Here is a 13,778-nt window from a genome sequence, read left to right as displayed (position 1 = left end):
TTTCCTTAATGGAAATTGGCTTTGCTGGTGGTTTGCTATTCCCTTGAGGAAATCCCTTCCCTGTCTCGGTTATCTCCACCTAAGAACCAGGGGTGTGTTACCTTCTTTGTAAAGCACTTTGAGACCTATCAATGTAAAACATCCGGTAGAAGTTGGGCATTACTGTTAATTTTTGCTGTAGCCACAGTCTTTATTGAGGTGTCCCACCCCTTCTGCTCTGCCCCGGCTCATTTTCTATAACAGAGGCCACACAGATGCTGATTCCCACCAAACCAGGTTTAGTATTGATTGTACTGATTCCTTTTGAATTATTGCACTATTACGTTGTTTTTTTTTTTTAATGGGAATGAGCAAAGCTTCAGAAAACCTGTTTGGTATCCTTGGTCATTTTCTGTCCTGTTCCTGTAACATCACACCACCCTCTGTTTATTTTCTACTTAAGAAAAACATGTCTCTTGGTCAATTTGTGAACTACAAAGGGAGCTCTGAACTTTTTGCTGTGAAGGAAAACAAGAAGATATATGTCAATGCCTACACACACACATATAGGGCATGTAGTACAAGTTAGCTCAGCTACTTGAGAGTATTTTCCAAAGTGTTTCACACCATCGCTGCTCACTTACATCTGCAGTTTAATCGGAGCACTGCTGTACCCTTTGGCAGAGAGCCTGCTGCTTTTGAGAATTATTTCCCTGTGAACAGCTGTATCCTGTACATTGTATAATGCAGTAACTCTTCTACCTTGACAGTTTGATTTTTCAAAGGCAGATGTCTCAAGATGGGCATTGGTGCGGTCGCTCACAAGTTTTACAGTTTTTTGCAGTGCTGGAAAACGCTGCTGTTTGAATTGTGCTTTCCTCCCAGCCGCATTGCAAGCCGTGATTGATGTTGCCAATCTTTTCCAGGTGGGAGACATCGTGTCTGTGATTGATATGCCACCAAAGGAGCTGACCACATGGTGGAGAGGCAAACATGGATTTCAGGTAGGCACGAGCATCAGACCTGATAGTGCAACTTAAATAAAGGCAGGAAGCTCAGCAGCATGTTTAACCGACTGCTGTGCCTGCCCAGGACTGCTTGTGTCCCTGCGTTGGTGTTTCTCTCTGCACTTGGGCTCGAGCAGACACGTGGTCTTCATAGGAGGTTATCGAGCTAGGGAGAGCCACGGCCCTTTGATTGACAGCTGGCTTGATGTTGCTGGAAGCTTCTGTTGCCCCTCCTCCAAGGCAGCTGACACTGTTATTCAAATCATCCCATCCCTTCCACTATCTAAAACTGGATCAGGCAGCACATAGAGGATCTGGAGGAAGCCACTTGATGAGACGCTGCTGCTGACTTGGACAAGCCACCCAACTAACCTGTGCTTTTGTGTCTGCATTTATTATGAACTGTTAATATTCCTGGGGTTTTAATAGTACTTTTATAGTAATATCACTATATATAGAGAGAGATATATATATGAAAATTTATGGCAGAGAGATTTAGACTCAATTTTCGAAAGATCTTAGCTTGGATTGTCTGATTTGGAAATGAAAAAAAAAAAAAGAAAAATGAAATCTCTTTTTACAAAACAAAGCTGAAAAGGTACTGAAGGTGAGGTAACTGCCTTTCTGCCTCCTCACACTGTCTCACCTTTCAGTTCCTCTCAGGTAGGAGGGATTTTCGTACTGCGGTTGCTGTCTGTGAGTAGATGGAATTACGAGTTTGCTCTGGAGAGGGTCAGGATCAGAATTGACCTGACACTTGTATATTTTGGCCTGGAAAGTCTTCTCAAAGGACCTCAGATTTCCCCTGACAGCCCTCTCTGTGCCAGATCCAGGTTGTGGTCCTGCTGTCGTTAATTCCAGGGCTGTGTGCAGTCTGATCTCCAAACACTACAAATCCCATCTGAATGGGGTGTTAGTTATACGATTACATTTCTGTCTGATTGGCCAGAGCACGTGAAATACAGCTTTTGTTGGCTTCATATCACATGTGGGACTCCAGATAATATCTCATTTATAAAATCAGAGCAGCGTGGACATGTGATACCTGCTCTGAAATTAGATTTAACACTGTGATGTATCTTGAACAAACTTGGCTGTTCTGGTTTTGGCCCATGTTATGTCTTTGTGGGGCTTTGGTTCTAATCTTGGAAGCCCTAAAGCTGTATCTGCCATACGATCAAAAATTAATTGCATGTTTCAGTGCTCCTTAGAATGATCAGGCTACGTCACATTTAACGTCCCAGCGAATCAATAAAGCAAAACTACTTTGTGCTCTGTGCCTGGGTGCAGACGCTTTGCACAAAGCTGATTGACTCCGAGTGCACGGTGTCCCCGTGCAGGGTGTGGATGCCATTTTTCGGTGCAAGCTCCCTGCTTGCCATCGGGCTGGCTGAAATTGTGACTAGATATGAGGAATGCCGCTGGTGATTAAAGACGCGAGAGGCGAGGGAGCTCTTCTGCAGTTTGTCGCTGCCTTCGGTCTCTCAGAGCAATCCTATTGTGCTTTCCCAGCGTGAAGATACACCGATGAGCAAACTGCTTGAAAAGGGGTTTGTCTGTAGCTGTGCACAGTCAGTCTACTGACACGACAGATCTGAACAGCTGCAGAAATGCAGCACCATATTCTGGCTTAACAGAAAATTAGGGGTGGGATAATCTTGCGTCTTATATTATAAGCAAAAGTCTTTCGCAGCGTGAATCAGATCGTGGTCACCGAGCCGCGCTATTGGAAATGCAGCAGCTAGAATCTGTGTTTCGGTAGCTCTCGGGATGCGTTTGCACAAATGCAGAACACGAAGTTGGTGTGTTTTAAGAAGTTGCTGCCTGTCAGCTGAAAGAGGGTGACAAACCATCCGTACGCTCGCTGCTCCTGCTGACTGCAGGGTGAAGCTAGTTAGCTCAGAGGTGGTTTTCAACAGCTGTAGCTCAGTTGACAGGCAGTAATTTCTTGAGCTATGCTAACTCATTTATTACTGCATAAACATCTCTCTTCGCACAGCCATGGCTCTGATTTGCAGAGGTGCGTTTTTTTTCTGTGAATTGACAGGTTTTGTCATTCCTTTGAAATGCACTTATCAGCACTTTTCATTTCCATGAAACACCACCAGCTACCAAGAGATGCAAATTCTACCCTTGTGTAAAGAGGAAGTTTTTTTAACCTGTGTTTCAAGCTTAAGGCCCATAAACTGTGAGTGTATAGAAACAGTACATTTCCTGATGTAATGGAATTTTTTGACCTTACTGACTGCTGCAGTGAGAAGAGAATTCATAGAAAGAGGAAAAAAAAAAACCCAAAAAAGCGCACATTGCCAGGTCGTGTTGAGCTTCTGGTCTACCAACACCCCCAAGTTCTTCTCCTCAGGGCTGCTCTCCATCCGTTCCCTGCCCAGCCTGCGTTTGTGCTTGGCATCGCCCCAACCCCTGTGCAGCACCTTGCACTTGGCCTTGTTGAACTCCGTGAGGTTCACACGGTCCCACCTCTCAAGCCCGTCAGGGTCCCTCTGGGCAGCACCTCTGCCCTCCAGCGTGTTGACTGCACCGCACAGCCTGGCGTGTCCTCAGCAAACTTGATCCCGTGCTCTGTGTCACCAGCAGCGATGTTAAATGGTGCTGGTCCCAGTACCGACCCCTGAGGAACACCACTCCTCACCGGTCTCCACAATATGTATAGTACTGATGAAGCTGTGCAGCCTTAAAAGCATTTATTATAGGCAAACAGTTCTGTTCCTGTTTAGGAACAATAGCCGCTGTAAACCTGATAGCAATCTGTTGATCCAGTAATTTTAATTAATAAAATAAATCAACAAAGGCTGTCTTGCCAGATAGTTGTGATTCTGAGAGCAGATAAAGGGAGGAGGTCCAAAGACCAACTCTTTGCACAGTTTGCTCGTGTTCCTGCTCAGGTTTTTGCTTTGTGCTAGGAAAGGAGCAAGTTTTTATCACAGGGACCATGGCGTACGTTGTAAATCGTGTCTTGATAGGAGGAGAGCGAGGTTTCGCTGAACATGGAAAAAAATTACTTCTTGGCTTTAAAGAACTTACTTAGTTTTGTGAATTTAAACCAGCTGTGACTTGTATATGTCTGGGCAGAAGTGCGTTCATTTCTGCATGTCCCCCATCGATTAGAATAAATAAAGGGTTTCTCTAGGCAGTGCAGACGAACAAGAGGCAAGTCTACAGATGTCAGCAGAAAAGCAAATCTGCTAGGTTGTGAGCATGTTCAGTTTGAACTGCAGCTTAGATTCAGCATGGATGTCAATTTATTCTCCGCCAGCCAGAGCTGTCCTTGAGGAATGAATCACCATTTTTGTTATCCTTCACATTTCTGTGTTATACTTGCACTGCCTTTCTCCCAATACCTGATCTAATGACTGCATTGCAAGACACTTAATCTTGTGCGGAACAAAACAACCCACCAGGCTTCTTACCATTTTCTCTGGTTAAAAGTAAAATGATTTTTTAAGACATTTTTCCTCAAGCCTTTTTCTTTTCAAATGCCCTTAGTGAGTCACTGCTTTCATTATAAGATTGTTACCTAAATTACAGCCACCTCCACATTAACAGCCTTCCAGCCCTCTTTGTTCTCTTCTTTTTCGTCATGCTTTGTCTTTTCAATCAGTAACTGTGTTTCAGACAGCTGAATCATTAGGGACAGGCCCTTTTTTGATGCACAGCTGCCTTTTGATGTTCTGAATAATTTGGTCTTTTGGGTATAGTTTCATTAGTTGCACTGCTGCACAAGAGCAAGCGGCACAGCTGCTGGAGGGGACACAAAACAATGCGCAGGAGTGTCTGTAACCAGGGGTGGACTGGGATTTATTTATCTATTTATTTTTAAGCAGACTGTGCTTACGTGAGCTTGAACTGGTTGTGAAACTGCAAGCCCTTGCTTTCAAACTGTGTTCCAGGCTGAACCGGAACACAGACCTTAAGACTGAATGGTTTTCCCCAAAAGGGACCTGTTCTGTCTTGGATTGGTCAGGAGTAAACCAGGCTGTTAGTTGAGAGCATTTTATTTTTTTTATCTTGTGCATCATTTTTAAATAAATCGCATGTATGTGATGTGAGCAGAGGGTACCAATCAGTACAAATGGCCTGGGAAGGCAGAGCACGTTTTTGTGGCTAGTGTCACTTTGAAAACGGCGTTTCTTAAAGGAGAAGCCGGTTTGGTTTCTGGTTCCCATGTGTCGATTTGGGAACTGGGAGCGAGAGGCAGCCACTGGTGAGGGGTATCACCTGCGGAACAGGCGATGTGCGAGAGCCCAGTGGACGTGTCACCGGTGACGACCTTTCGCAGCCTGATGGCCCCTGCCACGTGCAGAGCTGTGCCGGCTGCAGGAACAGATGGGGCAAAATTCTGTCTGGCCCGCCACGAGTTCCCTGCTCTGCGTGCATCCCCTCTGCTCTCCTTCTGCAGGCGCCCAGCAGCAGCAGCAGCGTTCACGGGCACAGGCGCTCGGCTGTTGCCGCACCATCCCCGGGCAGCGAGCACCGCAGCAGTGAGTGCCTTTCTTCAGCTGAGGTCCCTCTCACCGGCGTCCCTCACACCTCGCTGCAGGAGCGTGTGTGGCCTTTGGTGGCCACGTGCAGCGTCCAGCTGCCTGCGAGCTCAGCCGCGCTGGCAGCGGGGGTGTTAAAGGCAGAGCCCTTCACCAGCCTCCCCTGGTTCCCAAAGTCCAGCTGGCAGGAATGGATAATTAATACAGATCGTCCCACAGAGGCTTGTGTGCGTGTGAGAATAAAGTCGAAATGAGCAGAGTTTTGTGGCCAAGACGTTCAGCTGTCTTCTACAAGAGTTCAGGAGAACTAAACTAGATGGGGCTGGAGCCAGATGATCTTTAAGGTCCCGTCCACCCCAACCCATTGTATGGTAAGAGGACTAACAATCCTGTTCCTCCGGTGACTGGTGGCCCTCCACAATGTGTGAGTATCTTCCCAAGGGGAGCCGGTGAGTCCCACACAGTTACTTGGCAAAGAATGTGGTGACAGTTCTGCTCATAAAAGCCAAACAAGCAAGAAAAAAGTAGGTGTTCCCACTTTCAGGTTTTGCTAGCTTAAAACTTAAGTTAAAACTAAAAGGGAAACAATTTTGAATGAAATTTAACCCATAATTTAGCCTATGTCAAAACCAAAAAAGGATCAAAATGTCTCCATGTTTCGTTTGCCGTTTATGTTGCTGCTGCTTTCTCATTTGTTTGAATTCCCTCCTCGTACACTGGAAATTATTGCTTTGACTTTGACTTTTCCCCTCAAAGCCTCTTGTATCTTCAGTTTTAGCAGACGCTGGCATAGAAGTGGGGAAAAAAAGATATAGTAGCTGTTGCAGCAATGTTTGCATGCAACGGTAGCCTGTGCTTTCCTCCTTTGGTTAAGGTGTGTAGTGATTTTTTTAACCTTTAGATGACCTTGTATTTATCTAAATATATACTACCCTTGCTATTAATTTTTGTACATTGCCAAATCCTTTAATCCTGGCTCAAGCTCTAATAGTGCCTTGCTACATCTGCTGAGATTAACTCTGGGACTAAATGTATTTATTTATACAAAATCATGGAAAACTGTCCATGGGAGGAAAAGCAGCATCTTTTAAGTGGGTGGGAATGAGGCACAAGTTATAGGTTATGACCCTGAAGATGATCTCTTGGAGATCTTGCAAGAAACATTAGAATTAGTAAGTCGGAAAAAGTGAGCCGTCAGAACTACTACCAGTAAATTAAGATCAGAGAGCTTGTCAACACTAGCACAAGTAAGGATTCTCTTTCCCTAAAAAATCCATGATAATTATTGGTTGTGAACATGGCAAAAATGATAGATTGAGAACAGGGATGTTGTTTTATTTGGGAGAGGTTCCGAGATAGCCAGAAACAGCAACATAACCATCTCGGGTCGTCTTTAATTTCTAAACTCATGTTTAGCACTGTAAATTGCATCCAGAAAGAGGAGAAGCATGATGTTAACAATCAAAGGCAAATGAGCTTTTGATTACAGTATGGGATTTGGGGCTGGATTTATATCCACCAGTTTTCAGTGTGATTAATGGAAGGTTGGTGTCCCAGGACTTCAGATTTCTTTAAACATCTCAGGCATAGATGTTGTGGGTATTGAGAATGAAAGAAACCGTATCGCTTCAGCTGTGGAGCCTCCCGAATGTGTCGTTTGTGGGATGGGATGGGATGGGACTTTCACTCCATGTGTATGTTCTTCCCAACTTACAAATTGTCTCCTGGAATTGGAAATGTCCAAGAGGGACTATTAGCAGTAGTAAAGTATTTAAAAAAAACATATAACGTATTTTGTTTAACTAGCAGTGCTTTTTGGGGGTGTACCCCTCGGCCTGTTTCTCAGCATCTCCTGGCACAGCAGCATCACTGAGCTCTGAGCTGCCCGATGGGATGCTGGTACTCGTGCTGCTTTCTTCATGCTGATCAGCATATTTCTATCTGTAAATTGCACAGAACTCACCACTATGTTATCTAAGTCCGGGGTATCACGTCCTCGCAGAATTGGTGCGCCCAGCTGAGTGAGCCATACGTTATCTTGGGGTTTGGATGGGTTCTTCAGTTCAGTGAGCCACCTGAGCAGAAGCATGATGCACAGGCCGGTCTCTGGTGCTGGGAACCACACATTGGAGGAGCAAGGTCTGCTCATCCCTCGTGCTGCTGTTATCAGTTCTGCTCCCGTCCTACTCTTAAAAAAAAAAAGCATATTCCAAGTCTTTAGCATTCAGTCTGATGGATTGCAGTTTGTCCTCTTGGACAAAATGTTGCCTGACTGGATTTTGGGGGTGTGGGAAGAAGTTCTCTGACATTTCTATTAACTGTTGCTTCGTTTATGGAATATGGAAGAGTTTCAAAGCCTGGAGTGTTTACCTGGACACACCACGCATGATGCTGCTACTAAATTGCTTGGAGGTTTACGGGTGAAAATCATGGAGTAGGAAAGAGTTGTTTGTGGTTGTTTTTTTTTTAACTTGGAGACAAAAGGGAATTGTGTAAGATGAATAAATAGAGAGGGGACTGTTTGCCAGACTCCCAGTGCTGACTGCCTTGCGGCTCCAGCGAATTTCAGAGATGTGCTAACATGACTGGCAGCAGTCCTGGCTCGGTTCGAATGTTTAGATGAGCTTGGGGCCCATCCGCTGGCTCTTGGCCATGCATTGTTGCAGCACTTGACCGGACTGTGGCTGGCTGAAGTGACTTGATGCTTTCAGCTGTCCCAATCACATGCCTGACATGGGGACGGGAAATCCTGCCGCTGGCGTGGACGGGGTGGCTCGGAAGGGTGGTGGTGCTTGAATTACATGTCACAATACAGAAGCTGTGTTGGGTGAGGAGGAAGGATATGAGAGAGAAAAAGGTCTGGAAACACAGACTAAGGATAAAAGTTGCCAAGGGCTCAGCTTGGGTTTAACTTTTGCCCGGGACAGGAGTAAGAAGGAAGATGCTGCGAAGCGGGGAGAAGGTTGGGATGCTGGGAAGTAAAAAGCTCCTGTCTGGTCACATCGTAGTCTGAATCCTTAAACAGTGAAAGGGGAAAAATCTCACTTTTTCCCAGATACGGATGCTTTGGAGTGGCATGTGAATTTCTGCAGGCACATCCTATTTCAGCAAAACATTAAGATCGTCCCCATACTTCAGTCTTTAACCCTTACACTGGTTTAGACAGTCTCTCCAGCGTTCTGAGTTAGAGGGGATGTGGGGGAAGATGCTGTGTTAAAGGTCAGTGTGGCAAGGCAGCAAATTAGCATTTGAAAGTAATCAGCGATGAGACCTTGCCCTGACTTGGGCACTTGGAGCTGCCTTCACTGTCAGTGATGCTGGCAGCAGAGAAGCTGCTTTCCAAAATTTTTGGCATAGCATGCTGTGTGGTAGCCCAGGGTCGGTCATTGCCTTGGAAGCATCTTCAAATATTTGCGAAGGACAGTCTTGCCTCTGGGGTTTGTTTCTGGAATATTCTTTCTGTTTCAGCTTGATCAGCAGATACACGGGTAAATCACAGTGCTTGTGCAATATGTTTGCCAGCTGTTCTCACAAAAAAAGAATTAAGTAACGGGTGTGTGGCACTGTTTTCCCGTGTCATTTGCTGATCGGGAAACTGAGGCGCAATGGTTGCACTGGCTTGTCCACGTTCAGAAGCAGATACGTGAGTACACGCCAGGAGTTCTGGCTCTTGCAGAGATTTTTTTGCTACATCATGCTGTTTCTTCTAAAAACACTTGTGTTTATTTCCAGTCAAATTACTGTGTTCTTCCTTACAAAAGTAGAACTCGTTTTACTCTATGTGTATCTTATTAAACCTGTTCTCAGTTCTGAGGTTAGATTGAATTCAATTTAACTAAAACCACATCGAACTTTTTTAGCAAGGTCTTTAAACACGCGTAGTTTGGATGCTTCAGGAGTATCACTTGGTACCCACACTCATCAGATCAAGCGCCCTCCATAAGGCTGGGACACAGTGGAGTGCTTTGTGCCTTCTCCTAACTTACCGTACAAGAATATGCATTTTTCCTGTAATGGGACTATACCGACATGGAAATACACTGGCCCACATTTGATTTCAGTTTTCTAAAAGAATAAGATGTTAAAGGTGCTTGTGCATATAGTATTTTGACAGGGAAAAAAAGGTCAAGTGTTGGTGAGATTTGAGTACAGACAATCGAGATGCTAGGAGCTGAAACGTCTTGCTCTCTTCATTAAATTTCACGTTACGTGCAGCCAGGTGCAGAAAACCCAGCTGAAGCCTTGCTGTCTCTCTCAAGTTCCACTTGAGATTTAAGTGTGTAGCACACTTGTCCTCTTTCCTCTCTGCTGCGAGTTGAATATCTCCATCCCGTGTACCAAGCCTAGGAAACAAGACTTACAGCCGTGCTTTGCAGAACTAATTATTTGGTTTGTAGATTTTTTGGCTGCATCGTTTTGAAAAATTATTTCTCTCATGCTGGTCATTTTATGTTGGATAATGTTATGGAACATCAGGCAAGCAGAGTTTGAGGAAAATATTCAACAGTCGCTGGTTTAAAAGTTCAGATCCTAAAACCACTATGTTCAATATTTTGCATCTCTTTTCTTTTTTTATTACAGGTTGGATTTTTTCCTAGTGAGTGTGTTGAACTAATTAACGACAAAGTTCCTCAGTCCGTGACCAATTCTGTGCCAAAACCAGGTAAGTGTGTGAAATTTTTATGATGCACTGAAGTTAAATGGAGTTGTTATTTGGGGTTTCCATGTTTAATATCTCCTTTATACGTACTGTGTTATACTCTGTGTTGATCATCCTTTATACATCCCCTGTTATCCTGTCTATGTGTTGATCATCCACACATTACCTCTCTCTGAATAGTTCCCACTGTTTAATGTCTTTCATCTGCGGTGTTTCATATCAATGTCTATGTTTTGAACTCCTGCATGATTTGGGAGATTTTAAACTTCTAAGAATTTAAGATACCTTCAGTAATCTGCAACTAGTGATTCCATGCAGCATCACAGTTCTTGGTGTCCAGACAGTGTTGTGTGTTAGGTTTTTTTTCACGCAGAACATACAGGCAACCCAAAAATGTTTATGCTGACTTAGAGGGAATAGATGAATTAGGTACTGGAAGCTGCTTTCTGTTTGAGGATCGATGGAGAAAGTCGGATATAACAGAACTTGGAATCCTGATTGCTTCTGCTCTGGATATATGACTCCATCTACTTCCTACTGCCTTCTGGACAGTTCTGTATTGTATGAACTACAGGGAAATTAATACCAAGCTTGGCTGAGGAAAGGAAAAGTAAATAGAAGATTAATTGTTGGATCTGATTCTGTTGTCATTATGGTATACACTGGAAGTGATTTCAGTTAGATGTGCTAGCGTAAGTGAGATCTCTGCAGAATGTACTGGTGGTGAAGCTTTTGTTCAATTCTTCCGATTTAAAAAAGAATATTCCTATATATAAAGTTATATCTGCGTATCTTTTGTGTCAAGAGACGCAGTTTGAAACTGCTGATCTTTCTTAAAATGTTATGCAGCCAGCAAGTTGAGTTGGAAAGCTGGTTAACTGGGGTTCTTTTCATCTGTCTTCTCTATTTTAATGATATTCCTTATCTTATATGATTGCTGGCTTGATACTTTAAAACAAATAGATGTGATTCAAAAGTTTGACTTTTACTAAGGGAACCACATTTTATCAGATCTTGTGCTACAGCTTGGAACTTTTGGTTCAGTGGTAAAAAGTCACGAACGCCCAAAGTTATCGCACACTGCATTCATCTGCGTGCTTCAAAGAGCCGGCGGTTTAGGCGAATCATTTTCTCAGCCGTTGGTATCTGCAGCCTTTATTATTCCTGGGAACATGCAAATGTATTTGCTAGAATCGGTATCACGAAGATCACTAGCAATTCAAAGCGCTGCAGCAGGTGGTCATTCCATAAATCCACTGTCTGCCTTTTGTTGTTTGAAGTTGGATCTCGAAAAACCGCGAGCAGTCCCCTTCTCTGCCCTCTGCCAGCTAAAGCACGCAGGCAGGGGCAGCTTTAACTCTAAATACAGGCCAGGCTGGTAGATAGAATCATAAGCAAGTGTTTATTTTTCAATATGGCTCAGGCAATTAAATGTCATGAGCTGCTAGTGAGTAGTTTCTTGCTCTGCTTTAATGAGAGATAATGAAGCAGCATAGATTAATAGATTCGGTTTGGCTTTAACAACACACTAGGGGATGGATTTCCTCTTTCAGTCCTGGGAAATGTTTGTTACAAAGTTGATAGCAAAAGCCCGAGTCCTATTAAAAGTAGTGAGTTGAAAGATACTGCCAAGTCGTGAGGCTGTCCCTCTTGACCTTCCCTGATAGTTGTTCTAGGCGTACAATTAAAGCCAAAGGCTCCTCCAGAAGACCACTAATGAGCTTTCAGATGTAAGGATTGCTAGAATGGATGTTGCAGCTGTTCCTGTAATCCTTCCCTGCTCTTCCTGTGCACGCAGGATTTACAATGCCGTTTCTTTGTAGGTTTTTGGTGGGTTTTTTTGGTTTTTTCTGCCTTGGGAAGTAACAGTACTTGCCTGGTGCAGGCAGAAGTCTGGAAGACTCTTCCTTGGTTGCTGGAGGTTGTGACTTGGTGGGAGCTAGGAGGACTCAGGGAGGAGGTTCCCACAGTTAGGGCGTGTTGAATGTGGTGTTGGAGGACTCAAGGAACCTATCTGCTGGGAGGAAAAACTGACGTCTGAAATACAGAAGGCCTGAGAAGATGAAGTGGGAGGAAGGGGGTTCAGTTTCCTGGGCTGGGTTACCACGCCGCTGGGCAAGCTGAATGCCTGGGCAGCACCGTCCGGGAAGGTGGCACGTGGGGCGCAATGAGTTGCTGGAGCACCCTGGGCGGCTTACGTAGCACTGCTGCGAAATGTGACATTGGATCTTTCCAAGGTTCCTCTAGAGCCTCGCTGGGAGTTGCATTGCTGGGATAATGCAGAAGAGCTTGCATTTTCCTCACCTGTATTCCGTGCATTTAGTGCGTTCTAATGTATGGCTTAAACATACACAAGGTATTTCTCCTATGCTTAAATATCCACGTCGGTTCAGTGTCTCCTTTTACCTGTATTTGAAACATCAGGTTGGCTTTTCCCAAGGAATTAAAAACTTTTTTAAAGGGAACCGCTTGGAGCTTTTGTCGCTACTCAACATTAGTAGGGTATTTCATCTAGAATTAATGTGGAGCTTTAGATTTGGGCTTGATAAGACATACTTATCAACATGCAAACTTTGTTTTCTTTAATCAAAATGCTATGTGTAGAGAGCATCTAGGACATTTTGTATCTGCAGCGTAAAGCTCTTTGCCATGAAGGAATTTACCAAGACAGAACTTCTTGTGTTGTTTAATTGTCCATAGATTTGGCTGGGTTGAGTAGTCTAATGAAAAGCAGATGGAAAGCAAAGAACTTCCTGCCCTGCGTTTTTATTATTATTTATAATTAGAGGGTTTGATTTGCAGAAGCAATGGGGACAGCATTTTAATAGAACCATAAAATATTGCAGTGGTCTATGATGCAGTACAAATAACAACTGAAGTTCAAATGAAACACGGGGAATGGGAGAGCTGGGCAAACTCTGCTCTTCGAAACAGTACTTTCTTTGACTGTGGAAGTGCATGCTTACACCAGTGACACTGCAGCTGCTACCTGAAATAAATAAAAGAAAATGGACCATACAGGAAAACTGTCCGTTTATTAAATTCTGAAAATTCAAAGTAATAAGAAAGAATATTGGTTTTGCCTTGAGTCACCTCTGAAATAGATTTGACAATGAAGTTTGGACTGCGACAGCTGTCATCTCCCCAAATACTGCTGGGGACAGGTATGCTTGCAGAGATGGATATAGATGTGGGTGCACGCGTGTGCACAAAAAACTATCACCTGAAAATTTAAGTCCCTTTCATTATTGCTTAATGAAATTGTTTAGCATTTTCCTTTTTCAAAATTTGTCTACGTGAGAAAGTCATTCAAGGAGAAGAAGGGGTGCTCGGGAGGTCTCAGACCCGTTGAGTAGCATTTTCCCTTCAGTATTGTACTAAGCCCATCTCTCCATTTTTTTCACATTCAGTGTTATAAGAAAATGCTCTTTTTCCAGCTGGAATACAAACTGATATCCCAACTGTTTCTATTTATGTAAAAACCACTGTACAGGTCCAGGGTGGGCTCGTCAAACCCCAGATTTCTTGAGCAATTTCCCTTTTTTCCTAAATTCTTCCTGTATCGATAACTAACTAATGATAACTTTTTACCCTAAATTATTATGTTGAATTAACATCTAATATTTTATAGCT

The 13,778-nt window shown here is 43.8% G+C and overlaps 1 protein-coding gene across 6 annotated transcripts in view; it reads left to right on the top strand.

Moving 5' to 3' along the window:
- Window positions 1-13,778, top strand: part of ARHGAP32 (Rho GTPase activating protein 32) — a 257,980-nt gene that overhangs the window by 181,770 nt on the left and 62,432 nt on the right. For all 6 annotated transcript variants that reach the window (XM_040616048.1, XM_040616044.1, XM_040616047.1 and 3 more), the window contains 2 exons: window positions 906-983; window positions 10,067-10,148. In XM_040616048.1, coding sequence (XP_040471982.1) covers window positions 906-983; window positions 10,067-10,148 — 160 coding nt within the window. The remainder of the gene's footprint in view (window positions 1-905; window positions 984-10,066; window positions 10,149-13,778) is intronic.

Source organism: Falco naumanni, chromosome 16 (assembly GCF_017639655.2).
Source record: "Falco naumanni isolate bFalNau1 chromosome 16, bFalNau1.pat, whole genome shotgun sequence".
NCBI lineage: Eukaryota > Metazoa > Chordata > Aves > Falconiformes > Falconidae > Falco > Falco naumanni.
The sequence above is the reverse complement of the archived record's forward strand: the minus strand, read 5'-3'. Positions and strand labels throughout refer to the sequence as shown.